This window comes from Neodiprion pinetum, chromosome 5 (assembly GCF_021155775.2).
Source record: "Neodiprion pinetum isolate iyNeoPine1 chromosome 5, iyNeoPine1.2, whole genome shotgun sequence".
NCBI lineage: Eukaryota > Metazoa > Arthropoda > Insecta > Hymenoptera > Diprionidae > Neodiprion > Neodiprion pinetum.
In genome coordinates, this window is record NC_060236.1 from 13041402 (window position 1) to 13069082 (window position 27681).

The 27681-nt window shown below is 46.5% G+C and overlaps 1 protein-coding gene across 3 annotated transcripts in view; it reads left to right on the top strand.

Moving 5' to 3' along the window:
* Window positions 1-27681, top strand: part of Calx (sodium/calcium exchanger 3) — a 1242927-nt gene that overhangs the window by 1045516 nt on the left and 169730 nt on the right. For 2 of the 3 annotated variants that reach the window (XM_046628885.2, XM_046628886.2), the window contains one exon: window positions 8510-8681. In XM_046628885.2, coding sequence (XP_046484841.1) covers window positions 8510-8681 — 172 coding nt within the window. Of the gene's footprint in view, window positions 1-8509; window positions 8682-27681 lie in introns of those variants that run through there. The other variant, XM_046628892.2, reaches the window with a different exon arrangement.

The window sequence follows — 27681 nt, forward strand, 5'->3', positions numbered from 1 at the left end:
TGGCAACAAGTTGCCACCTTTCTGTACTATGGAGCATCACCCCGACAACGTTGTCGGGAGTGATGCCTTCCACGACCGTCTCCAGTCTATGTCTTAGTTCTGTCCAGCGGTCACATTCAAAAAACGTGTGTTCCGCGTCGTCTCGTTCGTGTCCGCAGTACGTACAGTTGGACGTCCGTACTCGGTTCAGGTTGTGTAGGTAGCGTCTGAAGTAGCCGTGGCCCGTCAGAAGCTGGGTGACGTAAAAATTCACATCCCCAAACCCCCTCTGGATCCACGGTCTCAGGTCCTTAATAAGTCGTCTCGTCCAGTTTCCCGTTGTTTCTTCCGTCCACCGTTCCTGCCACGTCTGTATCGTCGCGTCTCTTTCCGTCGTTGCCGCGTCCCGTCGGGTCACGTCCGCGTCTCTTCCGTAGACCCTCTTGGGCTCGAACGCGAGAAGGTATTAATATTACTATTATTATTATTATTATTATTATCATCGTCATCGTCATCGCCATCGCCATCGCCATCGCCATCGCCATCGCCATCGCCATCGCCATCGCCATCGCCATCGCCATCGCCATCGCCATCGTTATCGCCATCGCCATCGTCATCGTCATCGTCATCATTATTATTATTATTATTATTATTATTATTATTTTCATGGTACAGAGTATGGCACATGTGCGTACAAAGGAGATAAAATGTCGAAATATTTGTATATTCAAAATCTTTTATTGTAATTCGGAAAGTACGTACAAATTATGTTACATGTCTGTTTTATTTATCCAACTATTGTGCGAACTATTAAAACCCAACCACTTTATATAGAACAGATTCCCCCGTTTGCGTAATACTTCCTTCACAAGGTAGCCGTCGGAATATTCCACTTTCGCGAGCTCTTCCTCGTAGAAGCCCCCCTCGATGGAATGATCTTGATAATCGGTCAGTTTGTAGGTGGGTGAATTGGTATTTTTCACCTCACTCACGGTGAATATTTCTGTCGTCCAATTGGGTGTATAGCCTTTTTCGAATACATTTTTGTACTTGCTGATTCGAACTCAATCGCCTACACTGAATTTCCGCGCTCGATCACTTCGTTTGATTTGCCGAGGCTTGTACACGCTACGATACAGCTGTTTTTCATTCTCCGTGCTAACATCCACCGGTTTCATCCAAATCGTGCGATGTTTGGTGTTGTTGTAGGACTTCATTAAATCATCCAAAATATTAATCCACTCGTACGATCCTTGGAGAGTAAACCGCTTCCACATATTATTCTTCAATGTTCGATCGAAACGTTCGCATATCGACGCCTTTGAGTTGCTAAATGTCGAATACATGTTGATATTGTGATGCTTCACAAGGGCTTTGAATTCGCTGTTGTAAAATTCTTTGCCTCGATCAATGTGCAGATGTGTAGGTATACGACTCTGGATCAGTACAGATTTCATGGCAGCGGCAACATCTTTCCCACTCTTGGACTTTATCGGCACCGCCCACGCGTACTTGGAAAATATATCGATGATTGTTAGTAGGTATTTGTATCCCTTGTTGCACGAGCTGTATGCAGTCATATCGACGAGATCAGCTTGCCAGGTCTCATCCAGTCCGCGTACATCTACGAATCGGCGCGGATAGTTGCGTCGAGCTTGTCTGTGAAGTTCGGCAGCTATTGCAGTCTTTATTGTTCCCAACTCTTCACCTATAAATTTTTCGAATTGCTGTCCAACCACTCTGGTTCCTCAATCGATACTAATTCCCTGCTGGTCTGTTACAACGTTGGTGTTGCCTGCTTCCCAATACGTTTGATGCGATTTAACGTATTTTCAATGATTTTGTTATTTATGCGTAGCTGTTTTAACTCCTCGTTGTGATTATGCGCGAAACTCTCAAAATTTGATTAAAGAGTATCCACAATATCCACAGCCATAGACTGTAAAGCAGTATTGAGAACTTTTAGGGAAACGGCGTCGGTGGAGTGCTGCGGATCAGCTATGTTACATGATCGTTTACCGTCCAAATCATACTGATTGTCGCTGGTGGTTTTGAATCCAACACCCGAAGGCCCTCGAATAAATTTTTTACCCCCACCACGCTCCGAGTGTCGCCCGAATATGTCTATGCTCATCACTGGACGGTCACTGAACAAATGATGATTTCATGTTTACACGCCGCTAATAAACGATTCCAGCCTCTCGCAACTCCTCAATAATGGAGACTATTTCGTTGGAATGGCTGGTATTGCCTGCAGCCTGTGACGCCATAAGCAGCCGGAGACGATCTACAATTTCATTTGGATCATCCCAGTAGACGTAATCGACATCTTGCCCCTCCTTTCGCGCAATCTTATAGTCGGGTAAGCCTTTACCTGATTTTTTCGGCGAGCCAACGTGTTGTGCAATGAAATTTCTATACTTTGCACTTTTTAAATCATCTCTAAGACTTCCATCGGCTTAGTAACGTTTCCGATGCGCATTTGTTATCGTTACAATTTTTATGTAATTATTCTTGGCTGCGTCATTCACAATAAATGAATCAGATGATTTTTTAAACAATAATTCAAGTAATCCTGGCATTCTCTCATAACTTTTATCCCCTACGTTGATTGGACTATCGATCAAATTGATTCGCGTGTCACCGATCATGATACCATTTGTCAACTTTCGAACACCGTATTCAGTATCAAAATCCCTCTTTTTGCTTGTGCTTAACATTTTCAAATATCGCGCTACAGAAGCCGTTGTTTCCTTTACTGGCGTGCTTGTAGTAGAAATTTTACAAAATCTCAGTGTTTTATCATTTGCATCCATAAAATTCCCTTCGTCCATATCTTCATCTTCCTCATCGTCATCCCTGGTACTCTCGTCACCTTTTTTTCTTTTTTTTTTACTATAACATCCGATGGTTCCGTTTTAATTTCTTGTCTGATATGCTGCTTGTCTTGCTGCTTCGAAGTATCCACTAATTCTTGCAACGGCATTACTAAAGGCTTGAACACCTCTCGCATAACCTGTTCAGCCGTGTCTTTGTCCAACTTGATTATCTTGTACTTCCGACGTATGCTTTCGATATTTCACTCAATGTATCGCTATGCTTACGAATCTTGGTACTCTTCATGTTGGCGACTTGATTGCTGCAATGAAACTGTGCAAGTTTGCGTTGGTTCATGCTTATAAAGCAGTTCAAATCTTTCCTGTATCTTTCTCAATTGATTTCGCTATCCTTGTCAATTACAGTGAAACTGTAACTACCGTCATTCCAGCATGCCGAGCACAAATCTTTAAATTGCTGGTACGTCATGTCGGTGTTCACTTGATCGTTGTAGATACGTTTCAGATTCATTTGATCCTGCCGAAACAACACCAATAAGTTTGCATTGTCACGCACTAGGTGTTTTGGAAAACGCCCATACGTTTGACGTAGATAAGAGCTATCGACATTACGATACGTGCCCATGCTGAGGTATGTTTTGATATTATCCTTCTTTTCACACGCCACATCGTCGAAAATCATAATAGAGTTGGGGTGCGCATCTTCCGGTTTTACAACTTCCTCATTCTCGCCAAACGGGAAGTGACCTATGGCTTTTGGGTTCTAGTAACTTTTGCAAAAACTGATACGTTGGCTGGACGAGAGATTTCGAATAGACGTAGACATTTTCGAATCGCAATCCATTGCCGTAGGTGATGAGTGAGAGGAGAGCGTTAGTTTTACCGCAATTGGATGGTCCATAAAAAATTGCTCTCATGGTATTTGGCATCAATTTTCCATGTCGTTTTCTATCTTCCTCTTTCCACGCCGAACCATTTTGTCGAAATTCGCGACCGCCAGTTCACCAGGCTGATCTTGAAATCTCACAATTCTTGGTTAACATGACAACGAGAACTATAATGACAGCATATGAATTCATTCTTTTATGGAACTCTCATTAGTTGTTGCTCGACCATGAAGACGTGGAAGAGACGCGGTGGAGGTTTGCTAAATAAAATGGTCAATCATGTCCCGGTTGAATCGCACGTGCCGGCGCATCAGTATTGCGAACCCCGAATGAAATTGACCAAGAGGTTGGCACATGGCGATCTGGGAATCAATCTGCTGGACGCTGGATATAAAGACCACGATATTGTATACAGAAAGAATCAGGATATCGCAGCGAGAAATCTTGTTAACAAAGTGCTCACTGAGAAGGCGTGGAATCGCATCTTGGCTAAGGACAGTAGTGTGGGTGAAAAAGCTGTAGCCTGGGGAGTCACCAACACCATGAAAGCTAAATGCAAACTCAGAATGAACTTAGCTGTGAAGCGGTCAAAATTTGGAGCGACTGCAAAGAAGAAATCCACAGCGGAAGGGGACAGTAAATCTTATATCCATCATCACAGCTAAAAAGATCGCCATGCGACCGTGTTACAAAGCTGTCGAGTCGGCGTTAGCGGGTACTCGTGCGGCCGCGTGTGGGAATGAAAATAATGTTCGTGTGACTCGCGTCATACCTGTGCTCGATAAAATTGGCGGTATCCTACGGCTCCTCATTCAAATTCTGGCCGGTCTAAGCGCTACTGGGGCTCTAGTGGGTGGTGCCGCGGGTATAGCTAAAGCGGTCAACGAAGCTAGCACCAACAAACATCGCTTGAACTTAACCAAGTAGCACAATGCAACAATGGAGGCGATTGCGCCAGGCAAGGGATTATACCTGAGTCCCTATCACAGCGGCATCGGTCTGTATTCACGATCGGCAAAAAACAAACAAAGCTTCCATACCGAGCTCTCACCGATATTGATTTTCGCGAATATGCTAAAAATATGGAAATTTCAAATTTCCGAGGTGTTTTCATGTGGAATGATTTACCGAAATAAGGGCCGAAAATTCGAGAATCTGCAATTATTAATCTTGATGATGAAAGTGGTCCAGGATCACATTGGGTTGCGTATTAGAAAAATGGCGATCACGTTGTGTATTTCGATAGTTTCGGTGGTTTGAAACCACCTAAAGATTTGATGAAATATCTCGGTGTTGATAGAGTAAAATACAATCATAAGAGCTATCAAGAATATACTACTGTGATTTGCGGCCACTTGTGCTTCAACTTTCTTAGCGGACAGCTATAAAAAGATGAGTGTCACATGAACAAGCATTATTATTTTCGGAATCGTTAACGTTGACAATGTCAGGCACATCCTCCGTACTGAAGGCTCAATATTTCCCCCCAATCGAATTATCACTGAAGAAAAACTATGTTCTCGAACTTGTCGAGTTCTTGACATTCAATTCAATATCCAATCTTCATGACACGTGTAATAAATTTTACCCAGAACGAGCGGGCAACAGCAGGGAAGTCATGATGATACCCCACGGGAAGCTATGAAATTGAGGATGATGGAAATTTTCTGCATAAGGAGCTACCCTCCGACATCACCCTCAGTCTGAGATTCAACGACAACGAGCTGAACAATGAAGTCACGTGCAATTAAGTTGTAGACTGTAAAGCGAAAGATTCCATCAGTCGATTATTCGGATTTAAAGCGGTTGAGCTAGCACGAGACGTTATTCATAAATCAGAATTACCGGTGGCCACACTGCAAGTTAATACTTTACGCGTTGAGTGCAACATAACCATAGGGGCGTACATAAACGACCATCAGGCTCATACGATTCATGAATTTTTCCCTACCATTCCATCAGGATACAAGATTGTTGAAGTGCCTGCCAACGTCATTTATCCACCAATTGCCGGACAGTCGATACATCATTTACAGCTGTGAATAGTCGATCAAGACGACGAGTTGATCAATTTTTGCGGAAAAACGATAACTGTGCGTTTACACGTGAAATCTCTCAAATAATGGGAATCGTGTTCGAAACGAAAAAGATGGGCGAAGGTTATAAAAGTGAGACGTCATGGTCAAAAATCATCAGTCGTCCGGCACCTCTGGCGAAGCTTGCATCGCCAACAAGGCTGACACCTCTGAAGGTTCGGTTTCTCCAGAGCCTAGGTCTTCGATTACGTGGAAATTTTGGAAAATAAGAATTCGTGTTCGCTGCATCCTATGCGTGTTACCATGGAAAAAATAATGAGAGTACAAAAACCCGTGGCATTCGGTGAATCGATTGCGCATTCTGAGATTCATGCTCATCAGCCGTTTGCATCATCCACCTTCCAGAACAACTATGAAATCCATATTGTTGTTCCACGTCAAGACTTGTGTCTACTGCCCATTGAAGGCTCTCACCACATTCACGGAAAAATTATAAAGGATAATGGTGTAACTGCGGTGGCGACTATGAAATTGATCAATATGGTTGTTTGTCATTTGTTTGAGGAAGGTCGCTACGAGTTGAGCGGTGTGGAGATTGATCGAAATAACAATGTTGGTATCGCCAGCATTATGAAAGGTCACTTATCCTTGAGTCCAGATCAGCATTCTAGTCTGGAGAACACCGCTTGGTTGAGTGGTGATACCGAACTGACCAATGCTTCTCGAAATTTCGACTCTGTTCTACCGTTGAATTATGTGCTAGGCTTCGCCGAGGATTATCATCGAGTCGTCATCAACGCTAAACATGAGTTGACTCTCACACGTTCCAACGCCGATTTGAATGCTTTGATTCAGACCCTGCCTACGGAAAACTTCAAAATAACCCTAAAGAAAAATCGACCGGTTGCTGCTCTACATTAAACTGGCCGATAAACCGAAAATCCAGCTGCTCGACTACATCGTCAAGGATTCGGCCATCGGATTCGGAATTTCCGTTCTTGGGAAACGCACGTGTATCCAATCCTCCTGTCAACGACGAGATATGTGTTAGCGGTCAAAACATCAACACAGTTGGAGAAGCCGAGATATGTCGATCTTGAATTTCAAACTTCAAGGAAAAACGGTCCCTAGAAAAAATGCCAGCGAATTTGATCATTGCCTAATCAGAGATGTGAAACTCTTCCTCAACTCGCAGTGTTATTCCTAAGGTAATTCGAATCTCGATATACCCAATAATCAGTACGCCATTCTCTATGACATGTATGTCCAGTTTCAAACAGCCTACTACAATACAGAAGCTGAACCTTTGCTGTCAAAGCGTGAATTTATAACCCAAGCTCCCCTCATCGTTATCGATTGCTCGAAACAGAATGAATTGTCGAAAACCGGACTGGTGGATATTCGATTGAAATTTGGAGCAAGCATGGAATTTCCCACAAACACTTCAGTCTGTTGCATTATCTAGCACGATCGTATTGTCGACTACAGCCCGATTAGTGGCACGGTAAAGAAATTAGTGTAAGTCAATTTTGGAATTAGACGTTCAATTCAAAATAAGATAATCTATTACCATTACCACGTGGAAACTGAAAACACGATGTGATTGCTTATGAATAAAAAACATGCCTAATCAAAGCATCCAACCATTATTATTGGAAACATTTTATTTCACCCAACTACATGATAAAAAGTAGCTATCTGGCGACGAGCATGGGAAACAATGCAGAGTCGATTGAAAGAACGTCGATTGACCAATAACGGGGGGGGGGGGGGGGGGCACATGCGACAAACCTGCGGCAACACTTTTGTGCAGTAACACCACCTGGCGGGAAGGTTGAAGGTAACACCATCTTGCGGTGGATATGGAGCGTGCAACAGAGCCGATCAGTAAAACAGTGACTACTGGTGCCATCTATGTTAATGCTCTTATCGGTGATGATTCCGTCGGTAAAATGTCTGCCATCTGAAGGCAAAAATTTGAAATGTCTGCTCATCCGACGGTAAAACAATCCAACTGTCTGCTCATCTGACAACGCAAAAATCTCATTATCAAACTGTTTGTCGGTAAAATCGAGCAAAAATAAAGGTGGCGTCATCTATGATAACGCTTCCGTCCGTAACACTATTGAAGGCAAGGCTTACCCCTAACGGGTAACATACCGACTGTCGGTAAGGCAAGAATCGGGGCTCCTTCGTCAGTAAGCCGCCATTTTCTGTTCCAGAACTCTCGTCTCTATACTACTGATAGTTTTAAGGGATGTGCTGAAGAGCAAGAGGGAACAATCAAAACTCGTGATGCAGAACGGTATATATGAAGAGTATAGGTGTTTATTCACGTTATATAGTGTAGGTAGTAATCTCCGCAGATGTTGTCACTAATTATTCAACTGTCCAAATTGTTCAACTTAGCTGACACGCTGCTCTCTATCCCACTCTAAACCGACGAGGCACTTGACTCTCTGATTTACGAGCACGTCGTTTTCGTGTTATTTTTGACCAACTGCCTGTCCCCCGGCAGAAGGCAAAAGCTGCTCGCAGGCCCCCCTGTCTCTCTGAATCCAAGGGTGCGCGGACGCGACAATCTTAAAATCGCTTTTCGCCTCGCAACGGGTTATCGTAGCGATTACTGCGTAGCTCGGACCGGGCGGTTTCGATAAAGGCTTATGTTCAATTCTTCAAAGAAACTGTTCTGTTACATAATTCGTTAATGGTATCACATGAAGTTCGCAAGTGATACTTGCTCGACTGATCAACTGTATAATCATTTCAGATACCTTTGCCAGCAAAGTGGCTGCCTGCCAGGATAAATACGCCGATGCAAGCGTAGGCAACGTGACTGGAAGCAATGCAGTGAATGTCTTCTTAGGAATAGGTATCGCTTGGAGCATCGCGGCAATCTACCACGCCTGTCATGGTAGAAGTTTTGAAGTTCAGCCCGGCAAGTGAGCATAATAATAACACAGATTGATAAGCAGAATGTTTCGCAAGCATCCGTAATACAATTTCAGTTGTTCATCGTATTTTCAATGCTATAATCCAAGTTTAACTGTAATAGTTTTCTTTCATTTGGTTTATCTTGCTTTGTATCCGTAGTGTATGTGTGTAAGCGGTATGCGTAGTCCAAGCGCCACCTATGTATATGTATTGTAACGTGGCGTTTTAGAGTCGCCCGTCACAAAGGCACACACCAGTTATTTATCTTCAGGAAACGCGTCCTCAGCGGGGTACTCCAACCGAACTCGATACAGAATTAGCAATAACTACTTTTAACCAATTCTTTCTTTGTAAATTCTGTATTTCGCGCTTCGGCGCACGCTAATAAGGTACTTGGACGACAAAGATCCCGACCACCGAGGGACCGATAGCTACCGTTTCCAGCTCTCGACGACTTCGCCTACCGACGGTCTAATCAGACTATACTGGCTACCTTGGTGCACTTCTTTTGCTACTGGGGTAGCATCCACCCGAACCTTCCGTATCGCCTCGACTGCCGGTGAACAGGGAGATAAAAATCCTCCCAACAGTCGAGGGCACCGCTCCTCAAGGAGGAACCAGCCGCCTGCTTTATCGGATGCCGTAGGGATGGCGTGAAGGGCAGACCGTAGCCTACCATGTTCCGACTTACCGGCCTGGTGCCGGACCGACCCCAAACCACTACGTCCAGATTGATAAAGCCATCGTTCCTAGGATCGACGCAGCCTTCCTGTCGGCAAGGACTAATTTTGTGGTTCATGGTCCACGATTTAGCCAACCGACTGACTGCATGACCTCGGGTATAGGCAGCCGGCTACTGCCTGTACAAAAGCCGGTGGAAGTAAACAATGAGACGGCACTCCCCACTCGGTAACTGACCGAAAGGCACCCTGTGTATGCCTCTGTCAAAGAAGTCCCCGATGATAGGCAACCTGGTCAGTAAACTGAAGCAGCTATTAAATCGTACGAGTTAGTGTCAATGACGAAATTGCGAGCAGCACATTTCGCCACATCTAGCGGTCATCTTCGAAAACGCATGACCACGCCGTAACCGATATTCGCCACAGGGGGATGGCCTATTTGCGGTGGGAGTCAACCAACCAATCAAAGGGAAGAAGAATCACCTCATGACAACGGCGAGATCAGCGAACCGAACTCCGACCTCCGTCTATTCTACACTTGACCCGCTGAGCGACAACTCAGAGTTATCCGTATTCTCTCGATTATTCTCCCGTTTCAAGCTACGGATCCTTTTCCTCTCGTTCTATCGTTACCTCATCTACCGTTTCTCCCCACCCTCTATCGTTGCACTAACTTTAGCTTCATCCTTGTTTCCGTAAATTTCCTGCCGTATTTCTAGTTTTCTCCTGGTTTTCTTCAAGTTCTATTTAAATTAAACTCAGTGTTGTGTGCTTGAGATCATCTAATAAGGTAAGGCTTTTGCCTTTGTATTGTATCGTTACGAAGTTGCTCATAATTTCTATTCCTATTCTTATTTTATTTATCGACTTTGGTTGCATTGTGCGATGCCAGTTTTGTGTAAATCATGGTCCACGGATTAGAGTTGCAGTAAGCCGCCGTGCGTGTGCGACTACATGATTTCAGTAATTAATAATTTTCGTGTCTGAGCGACCTCGTAACTGCCGAATAATTAATACTTTTACATTTATGAATTTCCTGGTTATCTATGAATTTCTATTAGTCTGCTTCTGTAGTCTCTATCATATTTTGAGCCCTATTGGCTTTACCTTTCGTTTCATAATTTTGTGTAATAGTAGTGTGCCTTATATTTCATTTCTGTTATTGCTCATTACATTTTTTCTATTTATTTCGTGCCTATTGTATCGTATATCGAGTTCCTTGGAGTATAACCAAGCGTAGAATCAGCCTCTAAATATTACCGCACCTTTTTATATTGCTATTGGCAACCCTATATTATTTTTGCTTGTTATTCTCTTCGCTGTATCTCATAAAATTTAATTTCTGCGTATTATTCTTGATTCTTTTGTACTGCGGTGTATTTAGTGTATTTCTTTATTTTGTGAACTCTCCGAAATTCTCACTCTCTCATAATTTTGTATTTTGTATTCTCTCAAAAGTTATGTTTAGGAATTCATGGTTTGATTCTTCAGATCCGTAATTATTGTAAATTATTGATTGTATCGTTTATGAATAACTCTACCGAAAATTATCTGGTCGATCGTTTACGCTACCGATTGTGTAAATTGTTAATGAATGTCAATCTTTCGTACTGGTTATAATCTACGGTAAATTCGTCGTATTATCTACCGAGCTATCGGTACTTTGTTTTCTACTGATTGCAATAAAGTTCTCACTCTCGTCTTTAATTAACAGAATAATAATTTTCGTAGCGTCATTTGCAACTTGGGTAAGATCACGTCGCCCAGTGACGTGTTGTTTCAAGTAAATTCTTGCATTATATCGCTTCTCCCAACCTACGTTCATTTTTCTCTGTCGACTACCGTCTCTCGTTTTAAAGCTACTGTTTAATTCTATTCTACAGAAATGTTTCTGAATAATTATTGCTTACTTTATTAACTACCACTGTCAATACCATTTCACTTGCCTGTCTCAACCCTGTAACCTACTCGACAATATATGACTGATTGACCTGTTCATTTTTCGCTGACTTGAGTTTACTCTTCATTTCATTATTTTCCTAAATTCTGTAATTATTGTTAGCTGCCTTGAATACCGCTACTCTACCAGTTCGTGTATGTACCTGAGCATAGCCAGCCATACAACGGGTTCTCTAGTTATTTTTTGTACGGTTTCGTGTTATTTTTATTGATTCGTATTATTGAGTGAAAATCGACGCTAACGCGTCTGGCGCCCAACGCAATTGATTTTTTTATAGTTCAATATTTGGAATAAGTGGAGAATCGCGCCAAAGTGTCAACGGTAAGTCCTCATTTGAGGGTAACAGAATTTAGCGTTACAGTATATATGTGTAAGCTCAAGATGACCAGCGTCGAACAAAGACAGTTGCTCCTCCGCCTTGTAACAAGGCGCACGTCTTGATATTCTCTAATTCTTTGATACCCTTTCACATGCCGAGCACATAGAAAAGCTGGCGACGAGGAATAAACCAAATGCCAATAGGCACATCTTAGATCCAAAATTTAAGTAAGGATATATCAATTGAAGTTTGCCAAGCCAATGGCATTAGAACAAAAAGTCTAACTATAGTCAACGAGCTTCGTCGAGAGTTACGCGAATATGTAAAGACAAGGATCGATGAAGGGGAAGAAGAAACAATCATAACGTGGGAAAATATACTAAACAAAGAAGAATCAGAAACTAGCAGAGTCGGAACAGAGAGAAAAATGAAGATATCAGGTAATTTGAATTCTGATATAAAAAAAGACTGTTGGGAGAATTTTATAGACAGACTAGAATAATATTTCCTGGCTAATGACGTAATCGATAAAAAGAAACAGTGAGCAATCATGTTCAGGAAAGTTAGTGCAGAGACTTACGAAATCATAGCCAAAGTTTGTAAACTAAACAAGCCAGAAGAATAAGAATTTGACGCTATTGTAAAAGTCGTGAAAGAATATATCAAACCTCTTGCCTCATATTTAGTAAATCGTAATGAATTTCAACAAAGAGTGCAGGCAGAAAAAGAATCAATAAGTGAATATGTTGCTGTTCTTCAAACACTTGCCATCGACTGCAAGTTTCCTGATGGCCAAGCTGACGACCAAATATTAGATCAGTTCGTTTGTGGATTAGGAAGCAAAGGCATAAAGGCTGAATTATTGAAGATAGAGAAACCTACATTAAAAATGTCGTTGACAAAAGCATTAGCCTTTGAATAAGCAGAAAAAGGTGTTCTAAAATTAGTACCAGAAAGAGTACAAGAAGAAGTACACAAGATAGACCTACAAAAAAAACTCACCAAAACGAAACAGAGATAAAGACTACGGGCAACAGAACTATCAGCGAGGACGTGGACGAGGTGGACCATCGTCAGGACGACGATGGCCGAATCGACAACCCGAACAACGGAGACAAAACAACAATAAAAGATGCTTCAGTTGCGGTATGCTAAATCATAGAAGAAATAAATGTTGGTTTCGAGACTCTTTGGTATATAATAAATGCGGTGAGTCAGGTCACGTAGACAAGGTATGTAGAGAAAATCGTTCGTATACACAAAGTAAACAAAGTCGCGTAGGCTATGTCAATACTCGCGATGAATTTGAGACAGAATGTGACGACGATAGTGTGTCGCGCGATATTAGCGGTTTGTGTTCAAATACGGAGAATTTTGGAATATGTAATATGACTGGATATGCTTCGAATAAGCAATACGTCGAGCCACAATTAATGAATGTGAAAATAAACAATTGTAATATTAAAATGGAAATTGATTCGGGTGCCGCAATGTCCATTATTCCGTTGAGTTTAAAACAAAAGCATTTTGGAAACGTTGAAATGGTTTGTTCTGATATCGGTTTAAAAAATCGCAACAAAATTGTAAATAAACTAGTAGGTGTGTTGGAAAATGTTAAGATTGAGGGAAACAATCATGGAATAATATCAGACGTGAGTAGTATAGGGGCACTTTGGGGCGTCACAACAAACCCCCCTCGCACCCCTCTCCGGCGCCAGCCCCTCGCCTAGGAGTGACTTTGGGGCGCCTTCTCCTTCCCCCGCCGCCCCTCGCCTAGGAGTGACTTTGGGACGCCATCCCCTTCCCCCGCCGCCCCTCGCCTAGGAGTGACTTTGGGACGCCATCCCCTTCCCCCGCCGCCCCTCGCCTAGGAGCGAATTTTGGGACGCCATCCCCTTCCCCCGCCGCCCCTCGCTTAGGAGTGACTTTGGGACGCCATCCCCTTCCCCCGCCGCCCCTCGCCGAGGAGCGAATTTTGGGACGCCATCCCCTTCCCCCGCCGCCCCTGGCCGCGGAGCGAATTTTGGGACGCCATCCCCTTCCCCCGCCGCCCCTCGCCTAGGAGCGAATTTTGGGACGCCATCCCCTTCCCCCGCCGCCCCTCGCTTAGGAGTGACTTTGGGACGCCATCCCCTTCCCCCGCCGCCCCTCGCCGAGGAGCGAATTTTGGGACGCCATCCCCTTCCCCCGCCGCCCCTGGCCGCGGAGCGAATTTTGGGACGCCATCCCCTTCCCCGGCCACCCCTCGCCACGAAGCGAATTTTGGGACGCCATCCCCTTCCCCCGCCACCCCTCGCCGCGAAGCGAATTTTGGGACGCCATCCCCTTCCCCGCCGTCCCTCGCCAAGGAGCAAATTTTGGGCCCCTTCCCCTTCACCCGCAGCCCCTCGTCTAGGAGGTATTTTATTCTAGAAGCTTCTCCGGACGACCACCCCTCTCCGGCAACCCCTTACCAAGGAGCGGTTTTTCCGCCTCGAAGTTCCGCGGCTCGTCAGCCCTTCGCCCGCGACCCCCTCGCCACGTGCTGAATATCGTGTGACGACCCCTTACCCCGGGTACCGTTGACCGCGAATCAGATTCCGGACTCTACGGGATGGCCTCTGGGCCTGTGCACCCTGACCATGGGACGATCCCCTTACCCTGGTGCCCCTGGCCGTGCGGCCGATTCTGGGGCCACTTACCCATCTGGCCCCGCTACCTCCGTTCACGAAGCGAGCTCTGCGGCTTGGACGTTTGGGGTTACAGGTCCTCCACCCCGGCTCTCGTTCTTTCTCCATCCCTGCTCTCTCTGTGTCGGGTGTTCGTGTCACTGACTTTACCCAGCCGTCAGTGTTTATCCTAAGGTTTACGTGCGCTTGGAAAATATAGACCTGGTCACTCTCTCTCTTTCTTAATGCAAGACTATAGGCATACTTAGATGTACGAGGATCAGGGTGGGTGGGTGAGGAAACAGAACACAATGGTGGATTGCGTAGAAAAATCAAATCTCATCCTCGCAGGTTTATTCGGTTAACACAGGTGCAAATACGTACATGGTTATTACTATTTGTTTGCTTGTTGTTGGAGCAGGATGTTTTTATTTGTTATAGTTACAGCGCCCCACATCACCACTATACTTATAATAATTATAGCAATTACGAGTATAGACAGTACCACCCATGGATAAGGCTGTTCTTCGGGCACGTACAATGGTTCATCTACAGCATCTGCGTTCGCTTGGCGGGGTGTAGCCGTGTTGATCCGAGTCTCTTCACATGAAAAAATTCTCAGGGTAACACATACGTCTGATATTTCCTCTTGATTAATTTCGAGTTGTACGGTGCCCTTGGTCTTCATTGCGAAATAGCGGACAGGAGGTTATCCCGATGCTTAATGATGGTAGTGTCGAAATAGTTTGTTCAGAGGCTGGCTAAGGCTTTGTCCTCAGTTTCGATGGCCTGCTTGATTTCAGCAGCGAGGTATGATGGAAACAGCCGGGTAATTTCAAGTAGAACAATACTGAGGTAATTCTCGGCAAAGGCAGGATTCGCTGACGACGCGATGTGTTCTAGGACAGCGCCGTATTCCTTCTCCGCTATTTGCCTGATGCGATGAAGACTCGGTTCCTTGAGCTGCGTCAGATTCACTTTCTCGGCTATGTATGCGACGTATGATTTCTTGCACTCGTTTACTGAATGGGCTAAACGCTGAAGCCTTCGTAGCCGTTCGTCGACACACACAAATATAGCTTCAAGTCCGTTGAATGTGAATTTCTGCATTACAATGGTGGGTTGATACACTTTCTGGCGTTTGGCGGGTGACTGAAAGTTCTCATCCTGGGTGGCCGAGTCTGGGCAGTCTGATTCCTTATCTTCTGATTCGGTGACGTCGGATTCCGTAGGTATTTCAAATCTGACGGCTCGCTCACCGTGTGCTGTTGACAATTCGACGTTGCAGCCACCAAGCTCAATCCGATTAAAATACCATTGGGCATCGGTGTATCCTTCTATGTCAAGGTATTCGGAGATATTGTCCAACTCATCTGCGAGTCGCGACCAGGCCGCTGGTGTCAGACGCACGCCTCCGGAGGAGTTGTTGACGAGTTTGATGACCGGTTCAAACTGATCGTCGAGCCGTAGACCGAGACCGATGACTATTTTCTTAGTATGTATGTATGTATGTATGTAATCTTTATTGTTCCCCTTGGGGTTACAAGGACTTCCCTTTTCCTCTTCCTTTACAATATTTTTTTTTTTTTTTTACATGTTTTCTTAACCTATTCTTACCCTAATTCTTACTTCCTACCTTATCCTTACTTAAATTCTAATTGCCTGTGTCCTGTGCCATTGCCTTGCCATTCCCTTACTTTCCCTCTTATCCTTTTCTTACTTTTTATCCTTATCTTTACTCAACCTTATCCTATTTTACCTTATTCTATTCCCTAATTCGTCCTTATCCTAATCGACTTCCATTTCCCATTCATCTCTCACTCTTTCATTCTCTTGTACATCCCTGATCCTTTCCGATTCTCTCATCCAGACTTCTCCCCCCCCCCCCCCCCCCCCCCCTCCTCACCTAACATCTCCCGCACCGCCTCCTGCCAGCTTTCCTCCCTACTATCCCAGCCTACGCACCTTTCCCATACGTGCTCCCATGTTTCCTCCTCCCCCCCGCACACCCTACACCTTCTCTTTTCCTCTTCTTCCCAGTACCTTGCCTCCTTCATCTCGCTTCCTAACCTAAATCTTGCCACCCTTATCCACCTGCTTTCTCCACATCCCTTTCCCAGATATCCTGGTATCCCTTCTCCTTTCACTAGCCTGTACCATCTGTTGTACCTCGATTCCCTTATTTTCTCCCACCTCTCTTTTCTCTGTTCTTCCCTCTCTCTCTCCTGTATTTCCCTAAACTCCATCTCGCCCCTCTCCCTTCTCGCGACTACCTCTCTACTGTCTGCTCCCCTTTCCGCACAGAAACTTTCCCTTTCTCTTTCCCACCTCGATCCCTGCCTCCCAGCTTCTGCCTTGTCCCTTATCTCTTCCCAGCATCTCCTAGCTAACTCGCTACCCTCCCCTCTCTCCAGCTTCCTTTCAAAATTCCATGCCCTTCTCCCTGCCCTAATCCTTAGTTTCTCCCTCTGTAGTTCCTCCCTTACTAAATATCCCGGTGTTCTCCCATCCACTCCTAATGTCCATCTCAAAAATCTATCCTGTACCGCCTCGACCGCCCTCCACTCTCTCCACCCCCATATCTCCGATGCATACTCTATTACCGTCCATACTAGCCTGTCAAATAACCAAATCCTTTTGTCCCAATCCCTCCCAAACCTTCTTTTTCCTATTCCCCATACCTGCCTCATTACTACCCCTGCCTTCCGTACTCTCTCTTTCACCTGTGCTTCCTGTCCCCCATTGCACTTTACTCTATACCCTAAATAGCTGAACTCTTTCACCTCCTCTATCCTTTTCCCTCTCCATCTCCAATCTATGTTTTTCCTTCTACCGCCTCCTTTCCTAAATCTCATAATCTTTGATTTCCCTACATTTACCGTCAGCCTTTTCCTATCCATATACCTTTCTAACTTCCTAATCATTACCTCCATTTCCTCTTCACTTTCCGCTAGTAACACCATATCATCCGCATAAGCTAACGTGCATACCCTGCCGCCGGCTAGCTCCACCCCCCCAACCCTTCTCCCTCTCCCCATTTCCTCTTCTAAGTCCGCCAGCAGCAGGTTGAACACATGCGGACTGAGCGGACATCCCTGCCTCACCCCCCTCGCTGTCCAAAACGCCTCTTCTAGCTTACCCCCGCTCCTTACTCGACTCTTTGTTTCCTTGTAAATTTCCTCTATTCTTACCCTTAGCCCTTCCCTCACCCCTCTCCTTTCCATAGTCTCCCACAGCACCTTCCTTTTCACTGAATCAAAAGCAGCTTTCAGGTCCACAAAAAACGCCACCATCTTTCCCTTATCCTTTCCCACCTGCCTATTGATTGAATAATTAAGAACATATATATTGTCAATGGTGCCCATACCTTTTCTGAAACCCGTTTGGTTTTGCGGTATCAAGCCCTTTTCTTCTACCTCTCTTTCTAACCTATCCGCTAATGCCATCGCATACACCTTATATAGAGTTGGCATCAAAGTCACTCCCCTATACTCTTCTACCCTTTTCCCCTCCCCCTTCTTAACTATCGGCGCTATCAATCCCTCCCTCCAATCCTCTGGCCAGCCCTCCCCCACCCAAACTCTGTTACATGTTTTCCATATCCACTGCTCCATTTCTTTCCCCCCATACCTCCATACCTCGCTAACTATTCCATCCCCTCCTGGTGCCTTTCCATCCCTCAACTTTCCTATCACCTTTTTAATCTCTTCCCTCTGCAGCTCCCCTTCCCCGTCCCCCTTCCTATTTACCGACTCCCCGCCTTCTGTTACCTTGCTTTCTACCCCGCCTAATACTCCCATGAAATACTCCCTCCACTCCTGATCTCCTATTTCTTCATTCACCCTCTTCCACTTCTTTCTTTCCCTATTAACTATCTCCCATACCTTGCTTTCTGTCCTTGCTTCCGCTGCTTCTTTTATGAATCCCTCATTTTCTTTCTTTTTCCTCTCCTCGCATAGCCTATTATATTCCCTTCTTTCCTTTCTATACGCGTCCCCTTCCCCCTCCCCCTTTCTCCATTTCCTTAGACTCTGCCTAACTTCCGCTTTTTTTCGCCTACATTCCTCGTCCCACCATCCCTTTTTCGCTTCCCTCCCCCTCCCTCCTTCATCTAAGGCTCGTCTAAACTCCCTTATTCTTTTCTCTATCTCTTTCCCTACATCCACTTCTCCTATCCCCTCCCATTTGACTTCTGTCCTAAACCTCATCCTACCCTCCTCCGTCCAGTCTCCTCTATTAGTTCCCCCTACTCTTTCTCCCTTCCTTGTCCTAGCCACTGCCCCCCTCAACCACACTATTACCGGGTGATGATCCGAGTCAACCCTATCCCCAATCTCTATCCTTTTGACCCTATCCCTCACCTCGATGTCTCCTATAGCGTAGTCTATCACTTTCACCCCTGCCCCTCCTACATACGTGAATTCCCCCTCCTCATCCCCCTTTATGTTCCCGTTCATTATTGTCCATCCTGTCTCCTCTAAAAATTGCACCAGCTGCCTACCTTCCGAGTTTATTATCCTGTCCTTTGATTTCCTACTCCTACTCTCCTCCTCTCCTTCTCCCCAGCATTCTCCCCCCTCCTGCCCTGTCCTGGCATTAAAATCACCCCCCACTAACACTTTTACCCCTTCCTCCATCTCTTCTGCCCGCTCCTTCAATTCCCCTATCTTTTCTTTTAGGTACCCATTTACGTATACTCCTACTACTACCCATTTTTCCCCCCCTACACTTATTTTCCTTTCTATCATGCCCTCTTTTACCTCTTCCCTCCCTTCCTCCCCACTTACTATCTCCCTTCTTACCCCTGACAGCATTCCGCCTATTGCTCTTCCCTTCCTATTTTTTCGAACCGCATACTGCACTTTCCATTTATACCCTACTGGCAACATATTTCTAATCCTTTCCCACCCCTTCTTTTCTATCCATGTCTCCATTAGAAATATTACATCCCACTCCCCTAGCCCCCTCCAGAAATCTTCATCCTTTCTCGCGAGCCCCGCCACATTCCAAAAAGCTACTTTCCACCCCTCCCTTTCTGCCTCGCCTACTCCTTTCTCTCTCCTCCTTATCTCCCTCCCCACCTGCCTCTGTCCCCCACCACTACCCATTCCCCCGACTGCCTTTCCCTACGTACTCTTCCCTGTGCTTCTATACTTCCCTCTTGTCTTTCCTCACTTGCTGATCTTTCCCTATCGCTTCCCCCTACTTTTCCCCTCCCCTCCCCTTGCCCCCCTTCCCTCGCTCTCCCTGTACCATCCCTAAGCACTTCTCCTATCTCATCCCACTTCCACATTTTCCCTTCTATCCAGATCTTTGCATACCCCATTCTTACTCTGTTTCCCCTTCTCTCCTTAATGACTGCTATCTCCCTCAACTTCCATTTCATTCTTCTCTCTGCCCAGGTGAGATCCTCGTCTATTCTCTCCTCCCTCCCTTTGAGTAGGCTTTTTCTTCCCATTACCTGCCTCTTTTGCTCCCTATTTCCTAGTCTTGCTATCCATATCCCCTTTTCTCCCCCCTTTTTTGCGCCTACCTCCCACATATCCTTTACCTCAACCTCTACCCCTATCAGCTGCAAAATCTTTTTCAACTCTTCCTTTTCTCTTCCCTTCTCAAGTCTCGCTCCTCTCAATACTATATTTTCTCTTCTTTCTTCCCTTTCTTTCCTCTCTATGGCCCACTCCATCTCTTTTAATCTATCTATTGTTACCTGCGCCACTTCCGCATTTCCCTGTACCTGCCTTTCTCCCCCTCCTTCTGCACTCTTCTTTTCTAATTCTATCAGCCTCTCCTTTACCCTTTCCATCTCACCCCCTCTCCGCTCTTCTACCTCTTCCAGTCTTTTATCTAGATCCCTTATCATTTCCTTCATCTCCCCCCTCTCTACTTCCCACTGCTCTTCCCTTCTAGCCATTTCGCCTTTAATCTTTTCCACTTCTTCCCTGATCCCCCTTCCCTGCCCTTTGACCTCCTCTAGACCTATCCTTAGCTCTTCCCTAATCAACCTTAACATGTCTTGTATACCCCCTCCCTCTACCCTCCCTTCCTTCCCTGTCTTACCCTCCGGCGATCGGTGCACTTTCCTGCTTTTCCCAAATACTCTTTCTCTTTCCTGCAACTCGTCTGCCTCCTCCTCCCCTTTTTCCCCTTTCTCCTCCCGCTTTCTCTTCCATAAGTCTAGCACTGTCGCCGACGATCCCAGGCTATGCCTCCTATCCCTCCCTAACGCTGCTACTGCCCCCGGCCTACCATTCTTTTTCTCCTCCTCTTCCCTGTTCGCCCCTTCTTTTTGGCCACCCGCGTTACTCATACTCTTTCTCTCCTTCACCGCTCCCTACCTTATCTATCCGCCGCCTACCTGTCTACTCTATCCCCCTTCTTACTCCCTAGGTGTCACTGCCTATTCCTATCTTATCCGAATCGTTGCCGTCCGCCTGCTCTTTCTGCCTAACCTCAAAACTCTCCCCCTTCTTTCTTTTTCCCCCGCCCTTCCCTTCTATCCCTGCCTCCCTATTCCCTTCACCCGACCTCCCGTCTATGTCTTCCCCGCTCCTTCTCTGCCCTATTTCCTTCTCTCCTCACCTTTGCTATCCTGCTAAATTCTCTTTTTTTCTCTCGCACTCTTTCGCACACCTGTCACTCACATTCAAAACGGAAACGGAAGTCCGACTATTTTCTTAGTAAAAGAATTATTTAGACTATACGTTGTCGACAATAGCAGATTTTGCTCAGTCTTTTTCGAAGCCTTCGTAAATGTTTTATACATTTTATTCACGTTGCCCATTCGTGCAGAAGATTTGGATGTAGCCATAGTTCACGTGAGGATTCTTCCGTAGTTGACGCAAGACTGACGCTCTTTTGTATCTCACTTGAATATAGAGGGTGTAACCCCCCACTCTACAAATGGCGCTTGCAGCGTGACTAAAAAGAATTAACGAAATTCTAATGCCTCGTATGATTCAGGCATTCCTTACAAGACTATATCAAGCTTACGCCGTTGATTATATTTCGTTTTCACGATGGGGAGTAAGACAAATATAAATATGTCGCCAGAAAACCCAACGATCTCGATAGGCCAGTATCAAACTTGCATTAGGTTTAGAGCTCGAATTCGGAGCTATGGTCGGTGCAAACAGTTGCAGTCTATCGAGGTATGTATACGTAGACATTGCAAGAGAAGAAAATAATGGGAAGGGTTACGGGTGTATACAGCATGGTTCATGTTATACACGTAATGTTTGGGACTTGTGACGGCTTGTAGGCTGGCCCGCGCTTTTCCGACGTACAGCCTTAGGGTATGTTGTTTGTTATGGCTTAGTGGTCAACGAGGAAATACAAAGGGGCCTCACCGGGTGTATCATTTCGTTGTCGCAAGATGAGTCTACAATCTCCGTAGGTCTGCATTAGGTTTATATCTCGTTTCCGTTTCTGAGGCTGGTGCAAACAGTTGCAGTCTATCAAGGGATGTATATGTAATCATTGTAACAGAAAAGATGATGAGAAGAGTTGTGGGTGTGAACAGCATGGACCGTATTATACCCGTAATGTTTGGGCCTTGCGCCGGACGGTAGCCTGGTCCCCGCTTTTCCAACGGACAGCCATAGGATATGTTGTTTGTTATGTCTTAGTGGTCGACGAGGAAATACAAAGGGGCCTCACCGGGTGTATCATTTCGTATTCGCAAAATAAGTCTACAAGCTCCGTAGGTCTGCATTAGGTTTATATCTCGTTTCCGTTCCCTAGGGTGGTGCAAACAGTTGCAGTCTATCGAGGGACGTATACGTAATCATTGTAACAGAAGAAAGATGATGGGAAGAGCTGTGGGTGTATACAGCATGGACCGTGTTATGCTTGCAATGTTTGGGCCTTGCGTCGGACGGTAGGCTGGTCCCTGTTTTTCCAACGTACGCTCTTACGGTATGTTGATTGTTATGCCTCAGTGGACGAAGGAATACAAAAGGGGGGTCTCGCCGGCTGTATCATTTTGATGTCTCAAGATGAGTCTACAATCTCCATAGGTCCAGTATGCATTAGGTTTATAACTCGTTTCCTATTCTGAGGGTGGTACAAACAGTTGCAGTTTATCGATGGCGGTATACATAGACGTCGCATGAGAAGAGTATTAACATTATTCTCAAATACACTTGTTTCTAACCGTCACCAACCGCCGAATCAGCTCCACGATTTGAGGTAGGAATTGCGAGCGAATCCATCGGATCGTTTTCTATTTTATCTCTAAATTTCATATGTCTCGACGAATACCCGTTCTCCCGTTAATCAAAGTAGGCTTTAGGGCATGCAAGTTAAATGACGTCAGCTGTACAACTTTGTTTAATTATGAGAAAACCATGATTATCGCTGTCAATAGATTTGTTTTGCCATATGTAGCAGGCAGCCTCCGCGTTGGGTCCGGATAGCTTTGGTTCATTTTCACCCTGGCTGCGGGTGTCTCACCGCGAACCGCCGCGGAAGGTTTACGCTAGCGGACCATAGTAAAATTTCGTATACTTAGCTCAAGAAGCGGCGTGGTAACGTATTGTAATAGCATTTGGCCTAAACAAAACCCAACCTGTTGAACTCATAAATAGTTGTGGGCCCGGAAATCTTCTTAGTTAGAAAATCGCAGTGTTGGCGAAAACAACGATTATGTTTCAATTGCGATATCGTCGTCGACGTTGCCGATGAGACGATTGCGTCGCAAGGAGTAGCGCTGGGGAGGCCCACCGAGGACCCGGTTTCTACCGCTCGTGACGGTAAGTCCGGATGATTGTCCGTACGCTGTGACGTAGCAGGGAGTTGTCGCGTATAAATACGTTGTGCGCGAGTGGTATATCAAAATTTCCTTGTGTTAGAATTCATGATGGATGATACCAGTGAGAACGAGGCAGCTCTTCTCGAGGGCTGTGCTGCCTGCGAGGAGTTGGCGATTGCGGGAGAGGCAGGGGTGAATGAGACGATGGTGAACGATATGACCGCCGAGGAGCCGATTTCTGTCGGAGCTCGTGACGGTAAGTCCGGATGATTTGTCTGTACGATATGCCGTATATCATGGAGTACCCGTGTGTAAATACGATGTGCGTGAGCGGTGTTCCAAGAGTTCTAGAATTCTTCTTTCACGCATGTACTGAAGGTTATTGTGTCCGTTGCAGAAATCGATTCATCACAGGCGTCGACCTTAGTGTTGTCACGTCCAGGTCCGTCAGGAGTGTTGGAAATTCAAGGTATATAGGAAAAGTTTGAAAACAAAAAATGCAGACTAGGTATTTTGATATGAACTCACGAGCAATTTCTTCTCTGGTGGGGGCGGGTAATTAGATCCGGTCGATGCTCATGAGCCGGCGGTAGCAGAAGGAGAAGAAGACAATTATTCCATATCCCCAATGGATGAGGCGATAATATTCTCGTGGCCGCAGACACCCGAGAGTGGAATATTCACTCAGATGAGTTATACTCCGCCGGCGATGGACGAGGATATTTTTTAGGGGAGCTAATCACGCGGGTACTCTAGGGTGTGCGTTTCTAGTAAAACCGCGAAATTCAACTATACTTGCGGATTGACGACGCTTTACCATGGAGTTTAGTCTTATTTTTGTTTTATATGTACAACAGGGGGTCTTATGCAAACTGTCGGACCGTTTCGCGTGAACGAGGGCGCCAGTACCTCGGGCATACAGATCGGCGGGGGTAGGGCCCGGAGGGCTCCGAATTACGATTCTGACGTGACATTAGAGTCAGACGATGACGATGCCGATGACGATGACGAGACACAGACAGCTTCCGATGTGGCGTTTGAATTCGACGACGATGCTGACGACGACGAGACAGAGGGTGCATACTCTGGAAACATGGGGAGAGAATCGGGGCTGGAGAGTGAAGCCGCGAGCGAGAAGGAGTCAAGTCAGGCACCCGATGACGGGGCTGATTCACTGAGTAACCGTTTCACGGTTATCGGTGAATCAACGAAATTCATTCGTAAATTCGCGGTCACAGGGCGTGAGTTGCGAATGAAGATCGCGGCCCCTGAATCGGGTGTTAATCTAGTGGAGTGGCTGGGGGACGCGTTCAGAGACCTGCATGCTTATGCCGTAGCAACGCGTCGGAGTAGCGACTACATAGGTTTCACGTTTAGCGCGTGGAGTTTTAATCATGGTCCTGCGTGGTTATCGTTCCGGCCGGTGAGGGATTCGCGGTACAGTGACCTCTGGAAGTTAGTTTTCAGCGTAGCCCAGAGCGCATCAGAGTTTGGCGTCGACAGCGTCTTCACCGTGACGGTACACAGTGTTGGAGTACCGGAGGGTCGCGGAAAGCCAAAGCCGATCACGCACGCGGGGGTACTTAAAAAATCCGTCGTGCAGATTGTCAACAGTGACGGGTTGTGTTTACCTCGTGCCCTCGTTGTAGCCAAGGCTCACGCCGAGAGAGGCCCGAACCGCAGTGGCGCTCTGCACGAGCATTACGAGATGGTGAGATTCGCTAGGTCCAGTTTCCAGCGTGCAGAATCGCGTAATCTTGTTGCGAACGCCGGTGTCGAGATTCCGCCAACGGGGTGCACAGTGCATGAAATCGCACAGTTCCAGAACTATCTGGCACGCGAGGGATTCCTCATCACAGTGTACGAGTTGGGGAGGCTAGGTACCGGCGAAGCGGCATTTTACGACGGTACTGCCGTGGTGAGAGCAAACGGAACAGGCGATGTCAGGCACCGATTGAATCTGCTGTATTATCCCGAAGAACAGCATTATTGCCCAATTGTAAATTTAACCGCGGCGGCAGCAGGGGCCTTTTTCTGTCAACCCTGCAATAGGAAATTCAACAACGGGTACGAACACCGATGTTCCGTAAAGTGCCCGCAGTGCCTCGCATCGCCACCGTGCAACAGCCAGTCTCGCGAAATCGAGTGTCCCGATTACAGACGCGTGTTCCGCGGTAACGGTTGTCTGGAGTACCACCGCAGGATCGGCACCTTCAGTCCGCGTCGTTCCGTTTGTGCAACGCTGCGTATATGCCGGAATTGCAAGCGATTCGTAAATCTTTCGCGGAGGGCACACATTTGTGAAACTCGTTTTTGCGTCACGTGCCGCTGCAACCCGTACAATCACTACTGCTTCATGACGCCGCTAAAAGACGCGACAAGACCGAAACGTTACATCTTTATTTTTTATGATTTCGAAACGCAGCAATGCGAGACGGTAGACGGTGACGCGACGACAAACATACATGTGCCGAACTTGTGCGTAGCGCAACAAGTGTGTACGCAATGTATCCACGATCCCGATATATCGAACGGCTGTTCCGCTTGCGGGCTCGTACGTGAGTTCGTTCTCAGGAGGGAACCGGTGAAGGAGTTGGTAGACTTTGCTACTCGGCCCGTTCAGGACTTTGCCCGCATCGTATGCATTGCGCACAATGCAAAAGGTTTTGACGCGCAATTCATACTGCGGCATATGGTTGAGCGGGATGGAAACCCGCCGCAGGTCATCCTAAGCGGCAGTAAGATCATTATGCTCGAAACGGGTCACACCCGATTTCTGGATTCCTTAGCATATATGCCTATGGCATTATCGGCGCTACCGAAGGCTTTTGGACTACCGACTACTTCCGTGAAAGGTGTATTTTCCCACCTTTTCAATACCCCTGAAAACGTGGGTTACGTGGGACCGCTCCCCGCAGCGAAGTTTTACTCTCCGGATACCATGAGTAGCGATGCGCGAGCAGAGTTTTACTCATGGTACAACGAGGCTGTAGCGAACGACCATCTGTTCGACTTTGACGCGGAATTGTTGTCGTACTGTCGGTCGGACGTGGATATTCTGCGACGTGCGTGCGTAGCATTCAGGGACATATTTCTGGAGTGCGGCAGAGTGTGTCCCTTTACCAAGAGCACGACAATTGCCTCGGCTTGTTCGGTGCTGTGACGTAAAAATTTTTTACAACTGGAGCGAATAGGTATCCTGCCACCGGGCGGCTATCGTCTTGCCGATGCCCAGTCTCGTAAGGCTCTGGAATGGTTGGTCGTGAAAGAGCGCGAGCTGAGTATTGACATCAGGCATGCCGGAAACGGACGTGAGTTTTGGATTCCGGAGACGGGTCGCAAGGTGGACGGATACCATGTCGCGGGCGACGGTACGCGACACGTCTACGAGTTTCACGGTTGTTTCTGGCACGGCTGTCGTAAATGTTTACGAATCAACCGCGATAGTCATAGCGTCAACGGCGAGACGTTGGATAGGCGTTACGAGGAAACTCGTGCAAAGATCAGCCGTATGCGCGAATTGGGTTACCGCGTGACGGAACAGTGGGAATGCGAGTTTGATCGGAGCTTGAGGGAGAACGAGGAGATGAAGGAGTACGTGGCAACACACCCGCTGATCGCTGGCACTGCCACGAGCGAAGCACTCAATCCGCGTAATGCGTTCTACGGCGGTCGAACGGGGAACGCTTCCCGATACTACGAGGTGAAAACAGATGCAACGGGCAACGCGTACGAGGAAATACGATACGTCGATGTTTGCTCGTTGTATCCGTTCATCTGTAAGAATGGAAGGTTCCCTGTTGGCCACTCGACGGTCTACGTTGGAGAGGAGTGTAAGCTCTTGACAGGGTCGAGCGGTTGCGACATCACGCGAGTTGAGGGGCTCATCAAGTGCCGAGTTTTACCGCCTCGCAATCTTTATCACCCTGTTTTGCCGGTGCGCATGCATGACAAACTCATGTTTGCCTTGTGCCGCTCATGTTGTCAGAGTTTGAACCAGGACGAGTCTAGACATGATGACGAGGCTGCGCGAGAATTCGAGGGCACGTGGGTGTCGATCGAATTAAAAAAAGCCGTGGAAATGGGATACAAGATCAGGAGCATAAGCGAGATCTGGTCGTATACGGTGACATCGTTTGACCCGACTACTCGTCAAGGTGGGCACTTCGCCGGCTATATCGACACCTTCCTCAAGATTAAGCAAGAGGCAAGCGGCTGGCCTGCTGAATGCGAGGACGAGTCGGCTCGAATGCGCTACCTTGATGAGTATGAGCGGGTCGAGGGTATACGGCTAGATCGCGACCGTATTGCTAAAAATTCCGGCATGCGATCAGTTTCCAAATTATGCTTAAATTCGTTTTGGGGCAAGTTCGGGCAACGCGGGAATCTGGTAAAAACAGAGGTTATAAAGACGCGTCAGCAGCTGCTCGAGCTTTTGACCAACCCTGAGGTCGAGGTGTCTGGTTTGCTGCCCGTGAACGACGAAGTGTTGTACGTGCGTTGGTCGCACGCGCAACACAGCGTTGAACCGTCAGCGCTGGCAAACGTCGTGATTGCCTCGTACACCACTGCCCAGGCTCGGCTGAAGCTCTTCTCGTTCCTTGAGAAGCTCGATCGGCGCGTGCTCTATTACGACACCGATTCAGTAA